Genomic DNA, 26,770 nt, shown 5'->3' on the forward strand with positions numbered 1-26,770 from the left:
GAAGGTACGAACAAACCACCAGCCTATCTGCAGAGGAGAGAACACCCAATTTCAAAAGGAATGTCCAGCTCCAGGGAAGAGGAAAGCCACTGCTTAATCTTTCCCATGGAAGCTAGACAAGGATGCCCCGAAAATTCCAAAGTGTTCACACTTTTTGACTACTCTGGCCTTAACAATCTCCCTCATCCGAATACGTAATTATGTTTCCTACCATACTGTACAGCTGTGTAGTCCTTACACACACACACACACACACACACACACACACACACATGCATGCACATACACGCACGCACACACAATGTATGGAGGGACAGCAAGCCCTACCTCGAACGAGATAAGGTATGTGACAGGCCAAGACCCAAACAAATGCTGGGTATTACTACTGCTTTACATACTATGTATTTCACTCTGAAAGTGTATGTATTGCATTCCCAGGAAGGGCACCATGAGGATGGGAGCTGTCTGCTGGTTCTCCCGAGAACCCCACAGCCCTCCCGACATCACGTCCGGCCTGCGAGAGATCTGGTGAGTTCTACCCCAGCAGCTCCCTGCACACACAGCAGAGCACCACTGAAAGCGGCCCCTACAGAATGAGACCAGATGCCTGTCTTCCTGATGGGAGACTGGTGAAAAACACTTTTCTTTTTTAAACAAGTTTGGGAATTCTCTAATGCCCAAGGCTGAGTTCACATTTGGGGACTAGAGAACTAGCCCCACCTTCAGAATTGGTACAATCAGTTCCTAAGGATCCAAATTCGTCACACAGCCTTCAGGCAAAAACAGCCTCCTTCCACAGCACAGCGTCTGCCGTAGCGCGGAGTGAGATGGAGCGCCTGCGCAGTACAGCCAGTCAGGGAAGGGGGCGGGGCAGGGGCTTGGCTTTAACTTCGCTAATATGCAAAAATAAGTAAGAAACCAGGGTCAGACCTGACACCACTACAAATACGTGACAATCTGCCGATGGATTCAGCAAACAGTTACTGAGCACCATGTGTCCATGCCAGACGCTGCTAGGTCCCAGGAGTAAAGAAGTGACAGAACAGACACTGCCTTATCCTTACGGAACTTACAATCTTGGGATATTTACACAAATTCACAGTTGTTTTTTAAAAAGTTTGTTTTGGATTCAAAGTAACATTTTTGGCAAAATCACAAGCCCACATCACGGGGTGTGAATACAAATCAGCTGACCCTGTCAGTGTGGCTCCGGGTACCTCTCCTTATTTTATAATCATACTTGGCGTCATTGGCCTCCACCACCAGCCGTGTGTGTCCCTGAAATGTCAAGGCACAGTCCACATTCTCCCACAAACAAGGGCAGGGGTTGCGGAGGGAGGGGGCTGACCTCTCGCCACCGGGCTCCAGCACTGCTGGAGATGTACACGTTTGTCTTGCTTGCCAAGTTCTTTCCCACTGAACCTAAAATGCAAGAAGAGTAATTATTTTTAATGTCAAGAATACGTCAGATAATCACCTTGCTCAACCAGAAATTCTGAGTCATCTCGCAACTAAGATGTCTCAGAACCACGAACAGCCAGTATTGCCCTAGGTGGCTGCGGTCACTGTGTACTTGGCTGCACGTAAGACAATAGCTTAACCCGTCAGTGAGAACAGGCAAAGCCAACTTACCCGTGGCGATGACGAGACCGGGCGCCGACTCCTTGGACAGGATGGGCATCCTTCGGAGCTGGAGGCTGAGCAGCTGGCTGAGCCGCTGGGCCAGGTGGAGGGAGCAGCCCTGGGAGAGCTACAGAACACAAGTTCAGGAGCCGTCAGCACGCGATGCAACACGGAGGTCTCCCTCGAAACGCCAAGGCCTCCTGGGCCCACGCTGCAGTCGGCACAGAGGAAGGAGATCTGGCCCAAAGGAGACCAGAGCCACAGCCTGGCTGTCCCCACACTACCCCAGGTGGACATGATCATCTGAACCACATAAATGCCTCTCATGGAAGAAAAGAGAAAAATCCTAAGAAAAAATTCCTTCTGAGACTCTCAGAGAATAGCAATTAGAAATCAGTGCCATATATAAAACAGATAACCTACAAGGACCTTCTGTACAGCACAGGGAACTATACTCAATACCTTGTGATAACCTACAATGGAAACGAATCTAAAAAAGTGTGTGTGTGGGCTTCCCTGGTGGCGCAGTGGTTGAGAGTCCGCCTGCCGATGCAGGGGACACGGGTTCGTGCCCCGGTCCGGGAGGATCCCACGTGCCGCGGAGCGGCTGGGCCCGTGAGCCATGGCCGCTGAGCCTGCGCGTCCGGAGCCTGTGCTCCGCAACGGGAGAGGCCACAGCAGTGAGAGGCCCGCGTACCGAAAAAAAAAAAAAAAGTGTGTGTGTGTATATATACATATAATATGTGTGGGGATGTGTGTGTGTGTGTGTATATATATAGATAGATATATATATATATAAATATATATATATATACACATATATATATATATAACTGAATCACTTAGCTGTACACCAGAAACTAACACAACATTGTGAATCAACTATATTTCAATAAAAATTAAAAAAGAAATCAGTGCCAACTCAAGTAGATAGGAAAGCTTTCACTCTCTCATGTTACCTAGAATTTCTCTCATGTCATTTGAAAGAATGAAAGAGAATGAAATGATTTCATGGTACTTATTTTCTAAGTCAATGAAGATGTATTTCAAATGTGATTTAAGCAACTCTGTCAGAAAAAAAACTAAGAATCAGAAGTCAGAAAATCTCACTGATAAGCTCCCAGATGTACAACACATATGAGATATAAACACCAAAAGAGTCACATTAAACTTTTTTAAGCAGTCTGCATTTGTACGACAAGTCTTCACGTGTCCTCTGCAAGACTTCAGGTTATTCAAACTGGCTTCCATCACTTATGCTCAGATTTTAATAGCTCTGCAAACAAGGCCTTTTGCTATAGGGTCATACCTGATTCTCCCGGCCAGAAAGTGACTGTCAAATGTTACGTAGCCTTGTCTGGTGTTCTAGATGGGGTATCTCTATGTGTGCTTAAATTACAGGTAAAAACTGACATGATTTGCTAGATATACTTATTTTTATAACAAAAGGATCTCTCTAACAAATATCTGTCTTGCTAGCATCAACGTTCAGCAAATAAAAACTGGAGCATATTAGGCTGAGTCTCAAATACCTGCCAACTCACCTTTTCTGTCACCACCTCAAATCAGAAGCAGAAACTAAAAGCTGATTACTAATTGTTGTACAGTTCATAAATAAACTGATCAGTCAGGGAAATAAGCAGCTGGATTTTAACAATACTATTCATTTTATTTAACCAAGGTTTGGACCCCTACCACATGCTCCAAAACCTATATCGTGCAGTGAAACAACACCTAGGTGTTTATCTGCACCTACTTATAACCTGCCTCTCTCCAAAGCTAGACTCGATGTGGTAAGTTCCGACCTGTTGCCAAATAGGGAAGAAAAATCAAGAAGTACAAAAAAAAAAGGAAAAGAAAAAAAAATCAAGAAGTACATTCTAGAACAAGAGTCTCCAAAATAATCTTCCCAAGGACCACGGATACAGCATACAAGAGAGTCAATATACTTAACCATGGACAAATGAAATCCAAAAATCCAAAAGACCAGGTAATTGTCTAACTAAAATGTTTTGGTTTCTCCAAAAATGAGTACTACTCTTTTTTTCCAAGTTCCTTCCGCCTGCCTACTTTACACACCCTAGATCCCCTAAAGAAATGAAAATGGAGGTGTGGGGTGTCACATGAAGCCAAGGACCACGATCACAGACTTCTCCCCAGGGAAAAGGAAGGAGCCACCTAAGCGAATGGTAACACTGAATGGGACCAAATAACACATTTTAGTATCATGACCTTTTCAGATGAAGCCACAGGTAGGGAAAACTGTAGAATCCTAAATTATATTCAGGGAGGAATTTTAAAAGATGTTCCCCAGCAAATCACTCTGCTGTACAGCACAGGTCCCCAGACTTTCTTGGTTCCCAGCACAACTGGTATCTCAGTAATTTTTTTTATAACAGCCTCAGGTCAGAAGAAATACCGATGTTTGTTTTTTTACATAGTTAAGTCCAAACAACTTAATAAGTATACGTCCTAATAACTTAGCAGCAGTTTGAAATAATATTGTGTGTGTGTGTATAAATTGAAAGAAAACATAAAATTTTATTTCATTCTTAAATAACCAAAATTACTTAATAATAGTATATAGACACCTTTTGGGCACTGCACATCTTCTCAAACTTTGGAATCTAATCAGATATCACTACCATCATTTCCTGTGCCAACCTGATTTTCTTACTTGCTTTTTATCACATCAAATGCCAAAAATCCAGCTTCACAAAGATATGTCATCAAAAGACATATAGCATGAGCTAATGTTGAAACAGTGAACTAACTCAAGATAGTAATTCACATGGTGACCAACAGACGTCAAGTATCACAGTTTTTCCCTGAAAAACTTAAAATATCCCATGGTGCCCCTGTGAGTTCACTGTGGCATCCCAAGGCATCTTGATGCAGCGTTTGGGAACTGTAAGAGTAGAACTACAGTTAAAAGTGTGTATTAACGATCCAAACAAGAGCAAAGTATCTGTACCTCACAATTGATTTTCTCTCCATATCCCGTGAAGGCTGGGGCCTGAAGGAATTCCCAGGTCCCCCCTTTGTCAAAGGTGATGACTGATCTCATGTTCTCTTCATTCATGGAACCATTAATCAGAGTAGCAATGTAGACTCCCTGTAACCCCTCCACGCGGTGGAAGTCAGCAAATGGTTCATTTGCAAAATACCTACATTAAGAGAAAATAAAACAGCTGTGAGCATGAATTCATCATTTGCTTGGCATGTTCTTATTTTAAATAACATAAAATTGAACCATTTTAAAGTACACAATTCAGTGGCATTAAGTACCTTCCCAATGTTATGCAACCATCAGCACTGTGTAGTCCCAGAATATTTTCATCTTCCCAAAGGGAAACCCTGGACCCACTGGCAGTCATGCCCCACTTTCCCTTTCCATCCCAGACGCTGGCAACCACTGATCAGTTTTCTGTCTCTATGGATTTGCCTCTTCTGGATATTTCATATAAATGGAATTATACAATTTGTGGCCTTTTGTATCTGGTTACTTTCTCTTAGCATAATGTTTTCAAGGTCCATCCATGTTGTATCAGTACTTCATTCCTTCTTACGGCTGAATAATCTGTCCTTTTAAAAAAGTGATGTTTTGTAATTTTGAAGGCCAAGATGCTCACCTGACCTATCACTCCTCACGTGGGGTTCAGAATGATTAATACAACACGGAAAAGTTGATGTCAGAGTCACATTTATTTCTCCACTAATGAAATTGACCCCAAATCCTCTAGTGAGCCCTGACAAACAGGAAACCTTAAACCAAACTCACCGATACTAATTATAGTGCTGGCCTATTCACAATAGCCAAGACATGGAAACAACCAAAATGTCTGTCAACAGAGGAATGGATAAAGAAGACATGGTACGTATATACAATGGAATACTACTCAGCCATAAAAAAGAATGAAATAATGCCATTTGCAGCAACATGGATGGACCTAGAGATTATCATACTAAATGAAATAAGTCATAGAGAGAATGACAAATACCATATGATATTACTTACATGTGGAATCTAAAATATGACACAAATGAACCTATCTATGAAACAGAAACAGACTCACAAACATAGAGAACAGACTTGTGGATGCCAAGGGAGAGGGGGTGGTGAGAGAGGGAAGGATTGAGAGTTTAGGGTTAGCAGATGCAAACTATTATATACAGAATGGATAAACAACAAGGTTCTACTGTATAGCACAGGGAACTATATTTGACTTACCATGATAAACCATAATGGAACTGAATATAAAAAAGAATGTATATATATGTATAACTGAATCACTTTGCTGTACAGCAGAAATTAATACGTTGTAAATCAACTATTCTTCAATTTAAAGAAGTATAGTGTTGAGGCTTACAATCTAACCCAATCTATAGGAATATAGCTAAGGGGTTACACAGCCACTGTCCAGATACTTACAACTAATTAGCCAAAACCCTGATCAGACAGAAGCCGATAGGATTTGTCAGGGAGCAAAGCAGAACCCCTTTCCCAAAGGCATGGTATATCTAACAAGGATGGCTCTGGAAACCTTGAGGTTATGCTTATTAACAGTGAAGCAGAGAAGACGACCCTCCCCGGCCTTAACTGCTACCCCAGATACTGTAATTGCCCTGGGAAGAAGTTTTGTTCTAACATGGTACACACGTTACAAACAGAACAGATCTCTCAGAAAGGGTAGCCACAGTTCACACGTGGCTTGTAAAACCGGAAGCGGGTCCTTTATTTGGAGGGTTCTGAGCCACTGGGCTTTGTGAAAAAGCACAGAACTGTGCTCCCCCTTTATCTGTCATACAAATGTCGAGCTGGATGACGCTGGCCACCTCAGACAGGAAGACGCACACAGCAGTGGCAGGGCCACCCCAGCTGAGAGGCGGAGCAAGGTCCTCCAGAAAACCCCAGCGCTGAGACCAAAGGTTCTGACGCGTGGTTTCCTTAGGTCTGTTTTAGTTGTTTTTCAGTTGCTTCCTTAGGAACGGGCCCCACGTCTGCTCCCCCCTGCCCTCCATTCACCTCGGCTCTGCTGCTTGTGATCCTAGCATCGTGAGGTCCCCGTATCGGCTTCTTTCAATTTATCTGGGAGGTCTGAATTTCTCTTGTTTTCAGGAGCCCTGTTTCTCCCCCTGGTCTCTCTCCTGGTGTTTTATTTTTTCAATCCAAGCAGAAGCCTAGCCTCTGTACGTCGCACGCTCCTCCAGGCCCCAGTCCACCCTGTCATCTCCCGCTCTGACGCCTTGCACCGTACAACTACCTGACTTACCCAAGCATCTCCCCCGGAGAGTCCGTTTTCTTCCGTTTTCTCTCCCTGGCTCTCACCACTTGCTCTTCCCCCCGCCAGGCAGCTCACCAGGTCCCCCTCAACCACCCTCAGCCCAAACCCAGCACATCCTCAAGATGCCCTGTGGGCCCACCACGTCTGTCCCTCCATCTAGACGCTGCCTCCGCTTGGCACCTCTCACAAGGTCAGGGTCACCCCGCTGAGAATTCCTCCTCCCGGTCTCTAAGTAAAGAGACCCAGGTCCTCGGCACCACACGTTCCCACTGAGCTCAAAGAAGAGCTGGTTTGGTTTGGTGTGGTTTTCTGCTTTGTAAGTTAAGCCAGCCTGCCCACATAACCTGCTCCTTCACCCCTGTCCCATGTCATCGTGCTGAGACGGAGACGCAGCTGACAAAGGCCATTCAATTGAGTACATCTGAACATCTCCAGTCCCGAGATAAAATCTGAAGAAAAAAAAATAAGAAGGCCAAGGAGGATGTCAGTCTATGAACCTTGACGTAAATCTATTTTCACTTTCCTAACTGGGCCGAGTGGTGAGGCAGGGCAGGCCGTCGAGGAGGAACGTCTGTAACTGCATAAAGGGCCATCTGTCTGTGCGCAGGGGTCGCGTGGCCACATCACTGAGGTTCCCGCTTCCTGGGGAGCCACTCACTGCAGCTTCGGGCCCCTGCCCTGCCCTGCCGTCTCCATCCTGAAGAGCTGACAAATGCAGAAGCCAAGCCCCGACTTATCAGCCCCATAGCTGGAGGCTCTCAAAGGTGACAAAGGGTCGGCAGAAGGCCAGAGAGAGAGCGGTTCATGATTTTAGTTATAAAAAAGGAAGGACACTATTACTCACCCATACAGAGAAATGAAGTCTTGACTGACACGTGTTACACGTGGATAAACCCTGAAAACGTTACATGACAAAGTGAAGCAGACACAAAGGCAGACACAAAGGTCAGGTGTTACGGCATGATTCCATCTATATGAAACAGCCAGGACAGGCAACTCCGTAGCGACAGAAAGTAGCCTGGTGGCTGCCAGGGGCTGGAGGAGGGGAGAGTGGAGAGAAACTGCTGAACGGGGGTAAGGGGTTTTCTTGGGGGGAAATATAAATGTAAATGTTTGGGAATTAGATCAAGCTGGTGGCTGCACAACACTGTGAATGTGGTGTGCCACTGAGTTGATTACATTAATAACATGGTTAACATCATGAGAATTTCACTTCAATAAATCAAAAAAAAAAAAAAAAAGCCACAGGACCAGCCGGAAGGGGCCGTGACTGACCAGAACGACCTGAGGATGAATCACGGCAGGAATGGTTTATAACACAACATAAGACACTGAATAATAAGGAACCTGTGGGAGGGGGGAGGGACCCGGAGTAAATAAATAAATAAATAACCTGCGCGTCTACACAGGGGAAAAAAAAAGGAAGGAGTAAAAGATGACAGCACCTCCAAAGGAGAAGAAACAGGGCGGAGAAAAGCATATCAGAGACCACACAGGAAGTTCTCTGCTTGGATATCTAATAGGCATCTCCAAACCAGAACTCTTGATCTTTTCCCCACACCTGCACCTCGCCCAGCCCTCTCCGTCAGTCTGAAACCATCACTGCAGCAGCTACCCCGGCCAAGCAGTGGTGGGTCCCTGACTCCTCCTTCTCTCATACTCCATGTCCAGTCCATCAGCAAATGGTCAGAATTTGACCATTTCCAGCATCTCTACTGCTACCGCCCCGGGGTCCAGCCAACCTCCATCTCCACTGGCCTGGTTTCCGGCAGTGCTCTCACAGCTGGGCGTCCCCCCCGCCCGACACATGAAAGTCCGCTTCCACTCATGTCCCCACCAGACACATGAAAGTCCACTGTCTAATTTCCACACGGCATCCAGGATGGCTTCTTTAAAAGATAAGTCACGTGAGCGTTCACTGAAAATTATTTATTAACGCTACCCATTTATGTTTTATGCACTTTTCTTTACATAATGCAATTCACAGTTTTTAAAATGGTGTCCAAAAAAACGTAACACCGGGCTTCCCTGGTAGCGCAGTGGTTGAGAGTCCGCCTGCCGATGCTGGGGACACGGGTTCGTGCCCCGGTCCGGGAAGATCCCACATGCTGCGGAGCGGCTGGGCCCGTGAGCCATGGCCGCTGGGCCTGCGCGTCCAGAGCCTGTGCTCCGCAAGGGGAGAGGCCACAACAGTGAGAGGCCCGCGTACCGGGGGAAAAAAAAAAAAAAAAAAACGTAACAGGTTAAACCAAATAATGTCCAGCTTCCGGTCAAAACCCTCCATCGTGCTTAGAAGAAAAAATAGGGAATTCCCTGGCGGTCCAGTGGTTAGGACACCGCACAAAAAAGAAGAACAGAAGAAAAAGATAAAGTTCTTTCTACGCCCTTGAGGGCTCTACACAACCTGAACCCTGCTCTCTTGGTTCCTGTGTCTTGGGGATGCTCTCTCCCCTCCACCAGCTGTTTGATCCACCCTGGCCTCCTCACTGCTCCTAAATTAAACCAACAAAGTCCCACCTCAGAACCCCCGTGCCTGCTGTTCCCTCCGCCTGCAATGCTCTTCCCCGGGGTATGTGCCCAGCTCCCTTCCTCGTGTAATTCAGGCACCTGCTGGAATGTCACCCTCATGAAACAGCCTGCCACGACTAGCCAATATAAAGTAATACCCTCGTAACCCTCTGTCCTCTTATCTCGCTTTATTTTTTTTCTCAGCGCTCACCATTATCAGCAGATCACATATTTGTTTATATTCTGTTTTCCCCCAGTTAGAACAAAAGCTCCATAGAATGTGGGGCCTCGTCCTGAGTTTTCCTTGCTGGATACAATATCTCACGGCTGTACACGCAACATCGCCAGGCACCAGGCAGCAGCATACTTGCTGAATGAACTGATGACTGAATGAACTGGCAACGTGAAGAGGGACAGTGGGCAGCAAGGACCTGCCCTCTGACCTGGTGGTCACGGCCTTTTGGGCCAGACCTCACTGCAGACCAGTCAGTCAGCTCCACCGGACGGCTCTTCCCAAGAGCACAGAGTAAACGTAATCACAGTCAGACACACACAAGTCTGGTTTGTCACCCAATAAATGAGAATAAATGGGCTTGTGGCACCAGTGCCCCCACAGATTCGTGGCATCCACCCCTCCCAAACCCCGGACTCCTCCACGACCCAGAGAACACCCGTTACTGCAGGACAACTCCAGGCATGTGATTTACTGACAAAGGATCGGTGATGTTGGTGCCTTTCCACAGACACCACAGAACAATACCTTGCAGTTACTGAAAAACAGAGTAATGATGTCAATTAACCAGAGTCACACAGAAGCAGGGCCTTGCGGCCACATATACCAGCTGGTCTGGAGTTGATGATGATTTGCAAGCGCTCTTTCCCACTGGCTCTGAGACCACAAAACCAGGTAACTGAATGAAGGGAACCCAAAGGAGGGGCTGACACTGTGGCGGTGACCCTAAGTGTCACCCAGGCAGTGGTGCTCAGCCTGTGCATCACATAAACGTCACCTGGGGAGCTTCTGAAAATCCTCACACACCCATCACACCCGAAACCAGATAAAATATAATTTCTAGGAAGGTGAGCCAGGCATAATCGGGGTTTCTGAAACCTCCCTGCCGAGGTGAGTCCAAACGTGCAGCTAATGTTGAAACCCACCCATCCAGAGGTCGTGCGGGGGTGTAAGAACGCAGGGAGGGCCTCCCGGTCTCCTTACCTCACCAAGGTGTCACTGCCTGCCCCTGCTGGGCTGTAATAGAGCACATTCTCCAAGGACAGCGAGAACTTCAGCCCCTCCGCCTCCGAGATGTACAGGTTGGTGCGGTTGTTATTGTGACTGACACACACAAACACCTGGTCCTCGGAGGCGTCCGCAATGTAATATTCCTTTGGCATCAGAAGTCAGAAAAGACAGAAGTCAAATAAACCACACAGGCCCTGTGGACTGTCCCAGCGCACACACTAAAGCAATGACTTCCAAATGTCCCAGTGAGGACTGCAGGCTCGGAGCCCACGGAAAGCCTCCCCACGTTGGGAAAGAAGCTTGGCCGACTCTCTTTGGAGACCCTGAGGCTGCCTTACGGCCGGAGCAAACCCCTTCTTGGCAGGTGGGACACAAAATAAGAATGGGCCCTGAACTCCAAACATGACCCAGAAATCGCTTTTAGTTAATAATGTCTCCCTATCATTAGTACAAAGTACAACATGGACTAATGTGCATTCCCTTCCCTCTTATTTTCTCTAAGGTGACTATAGGAAGGCAGAGCCCAGAGAAAGCAAAGAACAGACAAGCATGTTCTCCGTCACACCCTCCTCTTAGCTACCAACCTTCCATTACACCAACTCCGGGCATCAAGGCCTCCAAATGCCACCTCCTCCCCGTGGTCACTTCTCTGATGACCCAGTCCACACTGACTTTCCCTATCGCTCTCTATGTTCTAACACGTACTGCACAGTCAAGCCTTTGACTGTACATGGTTTCTTCCTCTGCTCTGCTCTCAGGCTCTCCAACCCATCTGTTTCTAAAAGGGTGAGACTCAAATCCTATCCCCTTTTGGAACCTCACCATCTGTGAGCAACACAGCAGGTACTTAATAAATAACTACTGCTGTCACTAACCTCTCATTCCTTCAGCACTAGCACACTGAGACCATTGACTCTGGTTCCAAACCTCTCTGCCAATCCTTCTCCACTTAAAGCAAATTAAGGCTCCCATTCAGCTCCACTTCAAAAAGTGAAGAGGGAGAAAACAGACCAAGATGCCCAAAGCATAATGGTTCTCTCTCTCGAGACCGATCTAGAAAGTGACTTCAGGGAGACTCCATCAGGTATCCACCCCCCATCACCCTCCCTCTAACCTCTGCATGAGGACAACGGCACTCCTTCCCACCCCGGCGTGGACCCCACTCACATTAATAGGATATCTTGTGACAAACTGGGCTGCTCGCATGGGCTTGCGGCCAAAGGAGACCCAGAGCTGGACAGAGGATGGTTGCGGACTGCCGAAGAGATGCTGCCAAGGAAGAGGAAAAAAAAATCAACTGTACTATATTATCGCCACTCAAAATGAGCGCAAAAAGAAAAGTGAAAAGTCAGACCCCTCCAATTCAACTAAAAACACAAAATAGAGAGTGTGACCGCAAATGCACATTTCTGCAACATTTGCTGTCACTGGGCAGCTTGGGCTGTACCACTTGATCCTAGATACCTGGTCTACAATAAATATTAGATACTCCAGATACCACATGAAGAGGAAGGACGACGGTATGATGGGAGAATTTGAGCTTGGGGAAGGGGGCGGTGGCCGCCAAAGCTTAAGCAGAGAGTGAAAAGGGAGAGAATTGTGTGATGGCGAGACAGGCGGGGCAGAGGAGCCTACAGTCCCCAAACCACCCCTGGGTGAGGTCAGCCACACACCTGATACGCATAAAAACATACCCTCTTCCTCCTTCTACTCTTATTTGCAGATCGCTAGGACCCCCGGGTCACAGGGCTTTAATTTGTACCAAGAGTTGAAGGGATTTTCATTGATTCTCTTTTTAATCTTTTAAGACTCCTCAGTGATTAAGGTCTTTTGCTAGAATATGCTTTCTTTGGTAGCATACAGAGTACGTCACATGACGCTGACCGCGCACGTGACGCACTCCCTCCACACGATGCTGACCACATCACGTTGCATTTTAGAGATATTAAACCACAGCTGGAAGCTTGCAAATGTATAGAAAAGCACTAGATTTGGAGCCCCCTCTAAACTTCTCTAGGTCCTAGTTTATTCATCTATAAAATGAGAAGCTGATTTGAATCAGGACTTTGGGTATGGGTTTAAGTGGTCCAGGAACCCCAGAAATATATATACAAATTTTCTGTGTCGATGTACTCATTCATGTTGCTAGGGAGAACGTCTCACCAGGTTCTCAAAAGGGTCAATGATTCAAAAAAGGATAAGAAACACTGTAAAGGATCTATGTGGCTTTTTCCAGCTCTACAAGTCTGTGACCGGGAATGGAAGGCAAATGTTGTACATCTACGAAAACAGACAGGGAGGCCCATCCTCATGCGGACATCTTCGCAAGCACGACTATCACCCAACTGATTAGAATGTCGGGACCCCCAGCCAGAAGGCTTCACTTATCCTTGGCTATGTTGCTACTGTTTATTATAGATTTTAAATTCCTATAGAGGACGGAAGATGCCAATTTCTCTTAACTGTAATATAACAACTACTAATACACATGCTCACGCATGTCCAATAAATACTGTGAAGAGCAGGCTGATGAACATGAAGTTATTTTCTATTCATTTGAGCAGCAGAATGTGTGTGTACACACACACACATTTTTTTTTTCAAGCCACCACTGAACACTGGTTAAAAGTCGTCTGTTTTAAAGAAGCCAGGCAGAGAAGTACAGAAGACTGCCTTTTCAGAATGGCAGCCCGAAAACCACATAATAGCTTGTCCTCAGTATGGGGCTATAGAAATGAGATTGATTAAAAACGCAAAATGTATCACCTGAATGAGAGAAGAGTTCCCAGTAAAACTGCTATGTATAAATTCCAAAAGCCCTCCTTAGGTCAATAAAGTTTTATAACTATGTATAAAGGTCAGATGACTTAAGTCACCCTATATAAATCCTTATGAATATATATAAATACACAGATATCAGTGAAACATATTTTTTGTGCTTTTATGTTCTGTCACTACTTCCTATTGCAGTTATACCTGAGAAAGGAGCCACCTTTCTGAGTGACATTCAGGCCCATCATTAGTTAAGTGTTCTTAATGATGGCTGCTGGGAAGCTTGAGAATTGAGGACGGATAGCAAGGCATAAATGCAAAACTCACAGAATACTAAGGTCATGAGAAACCTCTAAACACATCCATCCCACTTCCTTCCAAGAGAATGATTCCTAAATCTGGATAATCAGGCTCATTCCTAAAGCATCTGCAGACGACTTATTGTGGTATTTTACCACCACCAAGAAAAGTATTAACAATGAAACTACGGCACATTGATTGTAAGATGGATTTCTTAATAAACGATGGGTTTTTGTTGATGTTGGGTTTTCCTTTACCATTATTATAAAAGTAAAACATACTCATGAAAAACATCTCACAATACAGACAGGTATAAGGCAAAATGCAGAAGATCTGTTTCCGCTCCGCTCCCGAGTGCTCACTGGTAACGGGCTCTGGGCCATTCCTTCAGTAATGTTCTGCGCAGTCACCTATGAGCATATTCAGAGAGAGACAGACACTGCTACACTCACCCCAGCATCCATTAATGCCTTTCATCCTTGGCAAAAGGACCCTGACGGCCACCTGAGTAAAAGACTAAGGCTCTCTTCCTTTTGTACAACTCTGTGTGGTCATGCGACTGAGTTACCAGTCGATGAGACGTAAACAGACTATTGTGTTGGGTTTCAAGGAAAGCTGCTTAAAGAGACTGAATCAGCTAGGAGGGGTCCTATTTTGACCTTTCTGTCTGTCCTTAATTCTTCTTAACTCCAATAGACTCGAAGGCTAGTACACGTGTCGTGGACCATGAGGGAACTTTGAGAATGGAAATCATTTGTTTGGATGGTAGAACAGCAAGATAGAGGCCTGCGACCCCAATAACACCAGGGCACCAACATGCCAGCCCTAGACCGCCTACCTCCGGCAGCACCGATGAGGGAAAAATAAACCTCCGTCTTGGCTACGCCGCTCTTATTTCTAGTCTGCTAGCCAGACACAGTGCCAAATTGATACATCCAAATTTCTTTTTCACATACAAATTAGATCATGATAGAAATGGGCTGTAAGATTCCCTGCCACCTTCTCCTTCAAAGCAGTAATAAAGTTTCGGCTATATACCACCCACATTCATATTGTTTATACCCAATTTATGGATAAAATGATATATCTGGATTTGCTTTAAAACAGTCCAGGAAAAAAATAAGTAGTGCGTAGACAGCTGAAAAGAGATTAGCAAATGTAGATACTATTGAGACTGAATGAAGGCACAAGGGGAGGTCATATCAGTACAAACTATTCTTTTCTGTAGATGTGAAAATGTCCATAATAAAAAGTGTGCAAAGTTAATATTAATTGAAAGCACTTCTGGAACGGCAAAGTGAGGAACTCTAAAAACCCGCTCATCTGTGAAAACAACAAGAACACTGACAAAAATTCTCAAAATCAACTTTTTCAGAATCCTGAAAATGAAATAAAAGCTTGCAAAAACTCAAGGAGCATTTATTCAAGACAACGACTGAAGACCGGCAAGAAGAGCTAACTTGGTGATGTTTTAACTTGTTCTAATCCCATCCCTTTTCTCTCTAGCTCTGTGGTAGCCTGGGAAACCCACAGCTTCACAGCTACAACAGCTGTGAAAACCACCAGCCCAGCAGCCACTGGAGAGGACAGAACAGGTTTGGAGCTTCCCAAATGCCCCACAGCCAGAGGACTGTCAGATCTGATCTGCCTGGTGACTCGCTTGAAAGCTGCATTCTCAGGTCTTCTCTTTATATAACATGACTCAGCTCGCTGTACACACAGACCTGTAGCCAGGGCGTTTACGGGGAACAGTGACAAGTGGCAAATGTTTTAACACCACAGCTGCTGGAGAAACATTATCGCTTGGAACTGCAAAAGGTGAACTAAAAGGCCTGAAAGGAAAAACTGGGGAAGAAGATGTCCGTAAGAGGTTTTGATAAGCTCTGAAATATTCCAAGACATTTACAAGGTCACACACAAAAGGGCTGTGCTATGCTCAGGAAAGAACTGAAAGGGCCTAATCTCTCACAGCCAGCTAACAACCTTGCGTCTCTACACAAACAAGAAGCAGAGGCTAAGGCAGAGCTGTAGAAGGCATGCCACCAACACACACTCAGAGGCCCTCAGCAAAGGCTGCCAGACGAATGGCTCAAAGTACTTAAGGAAATCTCTGTTCCGTCATTAGCTGACCACTAATGGTCAGTACTTTACTAGCCATACCCAACAAGGGATGCAGACGTTACAAAATGAATGCAGGAAACTCACAAAACAAAGGCAACAATAATACCAACAAAAATCAACTTTTTCAGAATCCTGAAAATGAAATAAAAGCTTGCAAAAACTCAAGCAACAAAAAGCTCCCCCTGGGAATGGGTTACTCTGATGTGAGGAGTTGTCACATTATATCACTTAAAATGTCTGGTTTTCCACCAAAACAATGGCAAGCAAACAGCAACATATCACCCATACACACCACACACACACACACACACACACACACACACAACAGTCAACAGGAACTGTTCCTGAGGAAGGCCAGATATCGGACTTACCGGCCAAGAAATTTCAATCCCCTATCCTAAACGCATTCAAAGGACTAAAGGAAATCACGTCTCATGAATTAAAAAGGAAAGTATGAGAACACTGTCTCACCAAATAGAGGATATCTATAAAGAAACAGAAATTATTTTTTTTAAAAAAAGAAACAAATAGAAATTCTTGGGTTGAAAAGTACAATAACTCAAAACAAAAATTCGCCAGAGGGGTTCAACCAGAGATTTGATCTGGCAGGAGAAAGAAGCAGCGAACGTAAAACTACGGTGATCCCATGATCCCTGCTTCAACACGCATGAAAACACGATACTACGAAAGACAACAGTGACGGAAGGTCACAAATCATATGACTCCCTTTACATAAAATGTCCAGAACAGGCAAATCCACAAGGCAGAAAGGAGATTCCTGGTTGCAAGGGGCTGGAAGGAGAGGGCAGTGGAAAGTGTTGCTACTGTGTATGAAGTTTCCTTTGGGGGTGACCACGACGTTCTGGATTTAGATGGTGGTGAGCGTTACGTGACCTCGTGAAATAAACCACTGAATTGTGTACTTTGCAAGGGTGAATTTTATGCTGTACAAATTATATCTCAATACTGGTGTTATAAAAAATTAATTTTAAACACATTGGTAGGATAGTTTTATTTTTAATCCGTAAAAACATTTGAGCTTTATTGTTGTATGAGTCAAAAGCAGTGAGTGCGTATACCTAGATCTATGTTTGGAGACCTTTAAGTGATGTCATAATTAAAATAATTCGTCAAGAGTCAGATGTTGGTCAGTTATCCTAAAAGTCACATCCCAACCGTGGCCAGCTAACCTCCCGTGTAGAAGCCCATCGTTCTGAGGCAAAAACTAAGTTTTTCCATTATCTCTGTCAGCCTTAGCGACTTTAAATCAGCATAATGATGGTTAGAAATTGGTTTCCAATAGTGAAATTAGTGGTTGGCTAGTCAGAACAGTGAAAGTCCAAATGAGTTCTCTCGGGAAATCTGCAGAATGCAAGGTGTCTGAATTAGCCATAATATCCTTAAGGTAACACCCCGGCATGAAAAGGGCACAGCGATTTAGGGAGGCCTGTCACCTGAACTCTTGGGGGTGATGCCTCAGATTCATCAAGCTCTTGCATTGGAGGGTTCTAGCTGCCTGATGCCAAGTGAAAGGCGAACAGAATCCTGCCTCTAAAACAACGGCTGGCAAACTTTTTCTGTGAAGGTCTGTATAGAAATACTTTAGACTTTGTGGGCCATCCCGCCTCTAGGAAATGACTCATTTCTGCCACTGTAACATGAAAGCAGCAACAGGTGACACATAGCAAATGAGCATGGCTGTGTTTCAATAAAACTTCATTGACAAAAACAAGTGAAGGACCATGGTTTGCCAAGCCTGCTCTAGAACCCTGTGTCTGCATCATCTGTAAGAACAGAGAGGAGACTCCAACAAGCTCATGCATCGGGTGTTGGCTCACTGCTGCACGTCTGTGCAAGAAACGTCTGAGCCTGGCTTTCAGGAGAGGCTGGGAGTGCAGCTGGAGAGTAGCAGCCAGCCCTCCCCTCCCTCCAACTGTTCGGCAACTACCGTTATCCACCAGGAAGTACCTCACAGCTGCGTCTCACCAAGTTCACAAACTGATGTCGGTCCCTTTGCAGAGGTGCCTCCCTGTTGCATTAATGGCCCTATGCTGTGGACAATGTAAGTGAATTTCATGTCAAAAACCAAGGAAGAAAAATTAAACTTGGGTTAAAAGGAAATTGAAGGGCATCTGATACAAAGCACATGTGAAGTAAGAGCCAGGTCAGAAGGGCCCCAGAGAGTTATGAAGACTTGAAAACCAGCTCCAGTCCAGAACCCAGATGGCTGCCCAGACATGTTCTGAAGTACTAACTTGCAAAGAACTGGAATCATTCACGGTGTCAGAAAAAAGCCAAAGAGTTTATCGCCCAAAACCAATTTTCTGTCGTTTTACAATTAGTTTCTTGACTTTCCTAATTTGATTTGAATCCATTTAACATTAAAGTCACTCAGAATTCCCCAAAACCAGCAACCAGAGTGCTGGGCACACCCCAGAGAAGAAGTGACACTTGCAGGCCTCAATACTCCTACTGACAGGGTTATCCAACCAAGGCCAATGTTGTTTATCCTTATGGCTTAGGACTCTAGTGCCTTAAGGAGAAAAATACCCATGTTATTATCCACTGCCAGTTGTGTTTCTCCTCTCATCAACCTATCCATGGAGAAACGTGCCTTTGATAATATAACTAGCATTGGAAGCTTCTGCATGTAGAAGGCTTTAGGGAAGAATGTCTCCAGTTTTGGAGACTCTTAGGCATCCTAGGATGCTCAGGGGAAAAAATGCATTTGGGCCCTGCCATCTGCATTTGTAACAAGGGCCCTTGCTGCTGCTGCTGCAGGTGACCCTAGGACAACACTTCCAGGAGGTGGCCTAGCTCATCTCACCTGGAGCCTCTAGCTAACACCACTGACCTTGGAATCTGGTGGTCCATCCATGTGCTGAAGCAAGAAGCCAACACAACTACAATTTTGCCACCAATACCATATAAATCAATAAGCCACACACAGAGTTGACAGTTGACAATAAAAGAACTAATAATTTAATATCCCCCAATCCCATCCCCCCCCCCAAAGAAAACCCCAATAGCCTAATCTTTCTAAATTAGGCAGGCAAAGATTCATTCGACTCCACTGTACATCTGCTATGTATCAAGCAATGTGCAAGATACTGGGTACTGCATCAGTGATGATCAAACAGACACAGCCCCTGATCCTACCACTGGCCAGGAATAGTAAAGAAATTACCACCGGCACTCTGAAAATCAGCTATGTCTACACAACAGACACAGCTGTGACGGCAGAACAGAGGCACAGAAAGCTCTAAATGGGATACAACTTATTCTCAGGTGTGAGATCTAGAAATAATAGGATGAGGGAATGCACAAGTGCTCTCCACCTCAGACCCTCCCAGCTCAGTCAGTAAAAGAAATCTGGGAATTAGTCACTGGGACTTAAAATTGAGAAATTAAAATCACAAAAAGCACAGGCCCAAGAGACTGAAACAAAAAAGACCTATGAGCACCAGAGGACTGGAGACAAGGTTTTAAACACAACTGGTACTTGGGGTCACCCAACTGGATGTCACAAGGTACCAGTCCTCAGGCCTGACCTCTCACCTCTGCACTCCCAGCACATCCCTGTGCTTGAAGCAACTCAAGGATGCTTGTGTCCTTGGGCTGTTCTGTGTGCACGCACGTGTGTAAGAGAGACAGACAGGCAAGGCAGGAAGCAAATGATCCAGGGAGTGACTTGAGGCAAAGAGCCTGACAGAAGAAAACTTGTCATGGTTTAGTGGTCTTAAAAAACATTTTTCAAGGGCTTCCCTGGTGGCGCAGCAGTTGAGAGTCCGCCTACCGATGCAGGGGACGCAGGTTCGTGCCCCGGTCTGGGAAGATCCCACATGCCGCGGAGTGGCTGGGCCCGCGAGCCATGGCCACTGAGCCTGAGCGTCCAGAGCCTGTGCTCCGCAACGGGAGAGGCCACAGCAGTGAGAGGCCCGCGTACCGCAAGAAAAAAAGAAAAAAAAAACCATTTTTCGAGGTGTGTAATGGGGAACCCCTCTGGCCTTTAGCCGCTCGCATCTTCTCTTCTGATTCCAACCTCGCTCCCTGCTTTCCCTTTTGGGGAAGTCCTCTCTCCACCCTAGGATCCTACCAAGCGGGTTGACCTGCTTCTGCCTGGCCAGCTACCAACATATAAATAAGTGAGAACCTGGACAAAAACATGACATCTGGTTTTAGTCCCTAAGGTTAAGAACGACAGAAAAGAGCAACCGCCCAGGCACCAGAGACCTCCGTCAGACCTGAGGTCAAGGAGGCAATGGTCGCGTTATGAAAGCAAGCTTGCATCCCCCGGCAAGAGCAGCCCAACCTACTCTTGGCCAGGCCTGGTTTTTTCCTTTACACAAGGGCAGTATGGTTGCAACTTGATACAGCTGTAAGGCAAGTCCTGTTAAATAATCAACTGTGGTTTTAAATGAGCAAGCCCTCCATTTCAGCATGTGGCTCCAACACACAAAATCAAGGAGAAGATTTTCCCAAAGCCTGAGACTTAAGCTACTTACTGACAGCTGGAAGCTTAAGTACTGCTTTTCTTAGAGCATTAACTCCCACTAGCCAATGACTACACATTCTACTAGCCATGTAAATGAACATGTGTCCAAACCTCCCAAAGAAATGGGCCTGAGCTGCAGGGAAATCAGGGAGTGGGATTAAAGAAAAAAAAGCCACTTAGCCCCACCCCTCCTTTCTGTGTTCTTTTCATCGGGATTTCAAAGAAGTGCGTGTTGGTCAAGGATGCTTGGACCAGGAAAGGACCAAATTCCCAGCACCCAGAGACACTCTGAGTGGTTGTCTAAGCTTTTCTGCTCCTTGACCTCCCAGAACCTTCCAGGTCCCTTGGGAGTGTCCAGCTACATCCAGCACCGGCAGTCAAGCTCCCCCAGGCACGTGCATTCCGTCCCTGCTTGCATGGACCCTCCGTGCCTGATCACAGAACACCCACCCTCAGAACGGACACGCAAAAGCAGTTTACTCCTCGAACTTACCACCACCTTTGTGGCAAACATGTACTTGTCCCGCAGCTGGAAGTCCCTCACTTCCTCCAGGATCACCTCCAGGTTCTCCCGGGACTGGAAGAAGTCTGTACTTCGGAAAACTGTGGAGTAGCCAGAGGGTTCGTGTCGTTCAACGTAGATGGTGTTTGGCTTGTCGTAGGGATCGATTCCCCTGGAAGAAAAAAAAAAAGCGGTTGTCATCGTCTCCACATTGAGTCGTTGGAGGTGTAGAGGTCCTGCCATGCAGACCGTCAATGAGAACCCAGGGTCACCATGGCAGCAGCTAGAAGTGATGCTCTCTCCCTGTGCCGCAAACACAACCCTTTGGTGGCTCCTTGGCTCAGTAGAGAGGGAAAGGAATTGCCACTTGTCAAGTATTTTCTGCTGGTACTGCTGTTTACAGTGTAGCCTGGGTTTCACTCCAGGCAAGCTCCAGCGGGGCTAGAGGGAAAAGAAGGAAAAGTGAAAGGCAAGTGTACTGATCCCCTTGACGTCCTTCAGAAACGCAGGGCTCAACTCTCCCTCTGTGCTTCTGTCCACACTATCCCCCTCTGCCTGGATGCCCTCTGCATATACTCTGATCTGCACATCTAAATCCTACTCGTCTTCTGAGATCAAGTGCAAGTCCCCCTCTTCCAGGAAGCCTTCCCCCATGCCCTTCTCCCATCACTAGCCATGCGTCTCAATTCCAAGCCTTTTTTATGAGTTCAAGAAAAGGGAGAGAACTGCCTTAAGTGGATTTTGGAATCAGTCTTCTCACTTTATACAATGGACCTTCTTACCCACTATATATACCGTTCACCATAATGTATCTGTCTGAGCTTCCTAGACAGAGTATAGATTCCATCAAAGGCCATGCCTTACATTTCTTTTTATCCTATAGAGTTCCTTGCTGCATTGATCTTTGCTGCGTGGATCCATGGACATATTGCAAAAGCTCTTCCAAAGCAAAACCTGCAGAGTGATTAGATCAAACTACCTGAGAGAAGAATCTCTGCACTGGTGTGTCCCCGAAGAAGGGCCCTAAGAGCAGCCTGGGAGGACAACTAACCTGCCCGAGGTTTCCTAACCTGCACAAGAACACCAAGGCCAGGCGGACCATTTAGCAAGAGGGAAAAACAGTTGGAAAAATTTGGAGGAGAGCTTCACAGTGAGGATGCAGTGATGACCCAAGGAGAAGCAGGACTCATCAATGATTAATTCACACAAACCATCTGTACGGTTCTACAGACACAATGGCTCTCGGGATAACGGAGGCAATGATAGGAAATTCCTTCCAAGATGCATTGTCAAGAGCAAGTTCCAAGACAGAAGGGACGGGAAGGAAAAGAAAAGAAAGGAGGGAGGAAGGGAGGAAGAAGAAAAGAAGGGAGACAAGAAAGAGGAAAACAAAAGAGCCTCTTTTTGCAAAGGGAGAAGACTTGACTTTGGCCCTACCATCTGGAGTCTTGGTCGGACACTGGAGAAACCAGCCTGTCCCAATGAGAGAAACTAACGTTCACCGCGAGATGCTCTGTGTGCAGAGCAGGGGAGGGGTGGGGAGGACGTGTTCTCTTCTTTTCCACAGTTGGAAGTACTGATTAAAGTACTTCCTCTACCCTAGAGGATATGCAAATTAAAACACGCTGGATATTTTTAAAAAGGCAGAGAGGAAGGGACCTTCACCCAGATATGGAGGTGGAGCTCACCTCTACTATTCCTTCGTAACCCAAAGCAGCCAACAGCTAGCAACAGAAAGAGCTGCGGCTTTCAGCCCAATTCTCTTCCGTAATCCGCATCTGAACCTCTCCTTTCTGAGAGCTGCTCCCCTAACAAATTCCTGTACTTGGCAATCGCTAGCCTCCCACTTTCCATGCTCACTGACACTGACTTCCTCTTCTCTTTACCCTCATTTGGAAGTTCCAAGCCTTGCTCTGTCTCTGAGCACAGTCATTGGTCCTCACTTGGCCTCACCCACCTCACTTACAGCCTTTCAGGGGTGCTCCACAGGGCATCCTTGAACCCGCCCCCATGGCTCATCCTCTGTCCTGTCTTGCCAATCTCCAGCTCTGGATAACATAAATCACTGGTTTTCCTCACCCCTGCTGCTCCTAGGCCGCCAAGCATCGCTGAACAAAGTGTGCCTTTATTCTCTGAGAGGTTACATTACACTCTCACGTATTATGGGGAACCCTAGGAGAAATCCCTCAAATAGCCTGAAATTCCCTGACACCAGACATGTCATTATCTACAATAAGACAGGCAGCCCCTTCCCCTAGGATATCTATCTGCATGTCTGCACAGAGGCAGAAGGTACAACACAAAAATTCCCAAACATGAAGCTTCTTTATTTAGTAATCCTGCTGGTTTGCCCTCTTAATATATGATTCTCTAAACAGAAAAAAGAACAATTTGTCCCTTTAAAGTTTAAAAAAAAAAAAGTTCTAATGGTATTCCCTGGGTAGAGGTTGTACTCGGATGAGAGTGTGGTTATAAACTAAGACCCTACAACCTCTGCCCAAGGAAAATAATGAGTCAGAAAGAGCTGCCCTCTACAAAACCGAAGTCCAGGGCTTCCCTGGTGGCGCAGTGGTTGAGAGTCCGCCTGCCGATGCAGGGGACACGGGTTCGTGCCCCGGTCCAGGAGGATCCCACATGCCACGGAGCGGCTGGGCCCGTGAGCCATGGCCGCTGAGCCTGTGCATCCGGAGGCTGTGCCCCGCGACGGGAGAGGCCACAGCAGTGAGAGGTCCGCGTACCGCAAAAAAATAAAATAAATTTTAAAAAAAAGGAAGTCCACTGGAGCCTGAAGATACTCAGCTGTAAGGCCCCTCTCTGCTCCATCCTTTACTGTCCTTAACTACTAAAGAAGCAATACGAACTCAAAGACATTCCTCTTCAAAGAGACGGCTAAAAGACGTACAGACAGGATCCACATCTTGTGGAGCCACTACATTTAATGAGGACTAAAACTACATGTAAAAGTCAAAAAACCAATGCCAAACTGGAAAATATAAATATAAATGAACATACACGTACAAGCTCTTTCATATCACAAAGGACCAATCTCAAATATATAAAGAGCTCCTGGAAATCAGCAATAAAGAGATGAACAATCTAATGGAAAAAGGGCAAAGGGCATGAAGAGACAAGGCCCCAAAAAAGAAGTAAAAATGACCCTTAGGTTAAAGGATGTTCAAACTTATTCATAATAAGAAAAATGCAAATCAGAACTACACCAAGGGACTTACCTGGTGGCACAGTGGTTGCTCCCAATGCAGGGGGCCCAGGTTCGACCCCTGGTCAGGGAACTAGAGCCCACCTACATGCCACAACTAAGAGTTTGCATGCCACAACTAAGGAGCCCACGAGCCTCAACAAAGACCTGGTGCAACCATGTAAGTAAATAAATAAATAAAACAAGATTGAAAAATACAACTATACTGAGATACTAACACATTGGCTGTGGAAAAAGGCATAATTCTATGTTGTTGAGAATGAATGCAAAATTTGACACTTTCTATAGAAATTCTGGCAAAGTTACAATTTCAATGCTTTAGTCACTGGGGATATATCAGTGCAAAACTGAAAAAAGTCCATGCCCTCGTGTAGTTTTATTCTATTGAAGAAAGACAAATAATAAGCATAATAAGAGTATATTAGGATGTGATGAGTGCTGTGCAGGAAGAGAACAGATCAGGCTACAGCAGACCGGGAATGACAGGAGTAATTGCAATTTTAATGAGATCCTTAGGATAGGCCCCATCTGGAAGATGTTATTTGAGCAGACTTGAATGAGGTAAAGGAGCAAGCCACAAATATATCTTTAGGACAAGCATTCTAGACGGGGAAAATAGCAAGTGCAAAGGCCCTGTGGTTAGGAATGTAGCTGGCATTTAATCTGAGAAAAGTAATGATGCACTTGAAAGGGTTCAAAGCAGAAGAACAACATATCTGACCTGTTTTTAACAGGATCAATACGGCCCTGCTGAGAATCAGTTGTAGAAGGACAAGAGTAGAAGTAGAAAGACCAGCTGGATGATTAATGAGTGACAGCAGTGACTTGGAGTTAAGTAGTTGCCGAGTAGTGGATCCTGGGTATATACTGAAGGTACAGCCACAGGGATTTCCTGATGGACTGAACGTGAAGCATGAAACCAACATGGAATCAGTCATGACTCGGAATTTTTCACCTGAGCAACCAGAAACTGAAATGGGGAAGATTACGTACGGGTAGAGCTGATCCAGGGTGGTGAAGGTCAAGAGGTATCAAGTTTGGTAGGTGTGAATGGTCTGACTGTCTCCCACTGACCCACCAAGTCCACGCCTGGGAGTCTGTTCTACACATTCGTCTGCATATGTACGAATCCAAGATTATATACATCATCCCCACAACAGTAAAAGGCCGGAAGTGACTAAGACCAGAAACAACCTCTTAAAGGTTAGCCCTGTTGATTTCACTTTCCTTCTCAAAAACCTACAATGGCTCCCCATCGCTTTCAGAATTCAGTCCAAATTCCTTTATCAAGCAAGCACTGCAGATTCTGATACCAACACCCCTTTCCAAATTTCACCCAATACACTGTCCAAGGATAAGACTCAGGGTTCTCCACCCAAGCACCACAATGCCTCGTCTCTGCCTTGGGCCATTCTGTTCCCATCTGGAATTCCCATCCTGCACCCCTCCGAACAGCCACACCCTACCTGGTGTGCACATCCTGGATCAACAGTAACCTCCTCCGTGGAGCTGCCTATGACCCATCTGGAAGGAGCATGGCCCTCCTCTGGCTTCTTATGCTATGTCCATAGGACTTCATGCTTCTTTCATGATGTATGTTACATGCACAAAATGTCTCTTCTTCTCTCCTAAACTGCAATCTCCTTAATAACTACATCCATCAGTTATTCAACTTCTTACACCCTAAAGCGTCTGTTTTATATTCAGCAGACATTCAAAAAAAATATGGTATGAATGAACAAATGAACGAATTTTAGAGAAAAGTCCCCACTTCTGACATGATGCTCTAAAAATGAAGGTTTTTTAGAAATTCTAATACATGCAAGAGCTTCAAGATTCCCCTGGGTTCCCTGACGGATTGAAAAATGCAAAAGCTCTGTCACTCCCGCCACAAGTTACCTTCCTTCCTCACCCCCCCAAACCCCTGGGGAGTCTGTTATACCTGCAGCTCTCATTCCTGGGTCTGGAATGTGTCTTTCCTGAACCAGATGCTTCACATTTCAGGGGAGGGCAGATTTGCCCTGCATGAAGGAACTAGAACTGAAGCAAGGGGATTATGTAACTCAAATTTCTCAGATGGCACGACTTACCAAGAAACGGACTTCACATGTTCCTGAATCATGATCCAGGTCTGGCCAAAATCGTCTGATTTCCATAGCTGCAAAGACCAAAGCGACAAGTGGTCACGATGCAAGAGGCGTGATGTAAGATCCCTGAACGGCATCACCAGCACACACCCGTGGAAACCCCGCCTCAACAATACGTCCCCTGTGAAGACAGGTGGGGAGATCACATTACCCAACCCGGCTACCCCACGTGCCAACAAGGGCAGGAAGGGCAGGAAGTTCACCTTTGCATTCTTCTCCATTCAGTTACTAAGGTCTCGGTACCTCCGTATTGGAAGGAAGGAAAAACGATCGTGACTTGTCTTCCTTTTACGGATTATCAGAAATTATATTTTACTCAAGACTGACCCTCACGTGGTGGTGAAAACAAAAGGATTATACTCAGTACTTCTCGCCTGGGAAACAGTGTCCTTGAAAACCCATAATGGGACACAGTGATGAAAGCTGAATGCAGAGGACTCAGGGAATCCCCGGAACACAAAGGTGTGGCCATGAGTAATGGACTTGCTGACCTTTGCCCCTCAACTTCCAAAGACAAAACCTGAGGGTTCCTGTGGCCCTAGGGACCAGGGAGCAAG

General features: G+C 45.8%; 1 protein-coding gene across 1 annotated transcript in view; it reads right to left on the reverse strand.

Annotated features, from left to right (window-relative positions):
- SORL1 (sortilin related receptor 1) overlaps positions 1–26,770 on the reverse strand; it is a 160,545-nt gene that overhangs the window by 102,835 nt on the left and 30,940 nt on the right. The window contains exons 5-11 of the mRNA XM_033861888.2: positions 26,157–26,224; positions 20,841–21,021; positions 11,827–11,928; positions 10,633–10,802; positions 4,598–4,790; positions 1,633–1,750; positions 1,349–1,422 (exon numbers count right to left, since the gene is read on the reverse strand). Of these exons, the coding sequence (XP_033717779.1) occupies positions 1,349–1,422; positions 1,633–1,750; positions 4,598–4,790; positions 10,633–10,802; positions 11,827–11,928; positions 20,841–21,021; positions 26,157–26,224 (906 nt within the window). The remainder of the gene's footprint in view (positions 1–1,348; positions 1,423–1,632; positions 1,751–4,597; positions 4,791–10,632; positions 10,803–11,826; positions 11,929–20,840; positions 21,022–26,156; positions 26,225–26,770) is intronic.

Source organism: Tursiops truncatus, chromosome 8 (assembly GCF_011762595.2).
Source record: "Tursiops truncatus isolate mTurTru1 chromosome 8, mTurTru1.mat.Y, whole genome shotgun sequence".
In the NCBI taxonomy this organism is placed as follows: Eukaryota; Metazoa; Chordata; class Mammalia; order Artiodactyla; family Delphinidae; genus Tursiops; species Tursiops truncatus.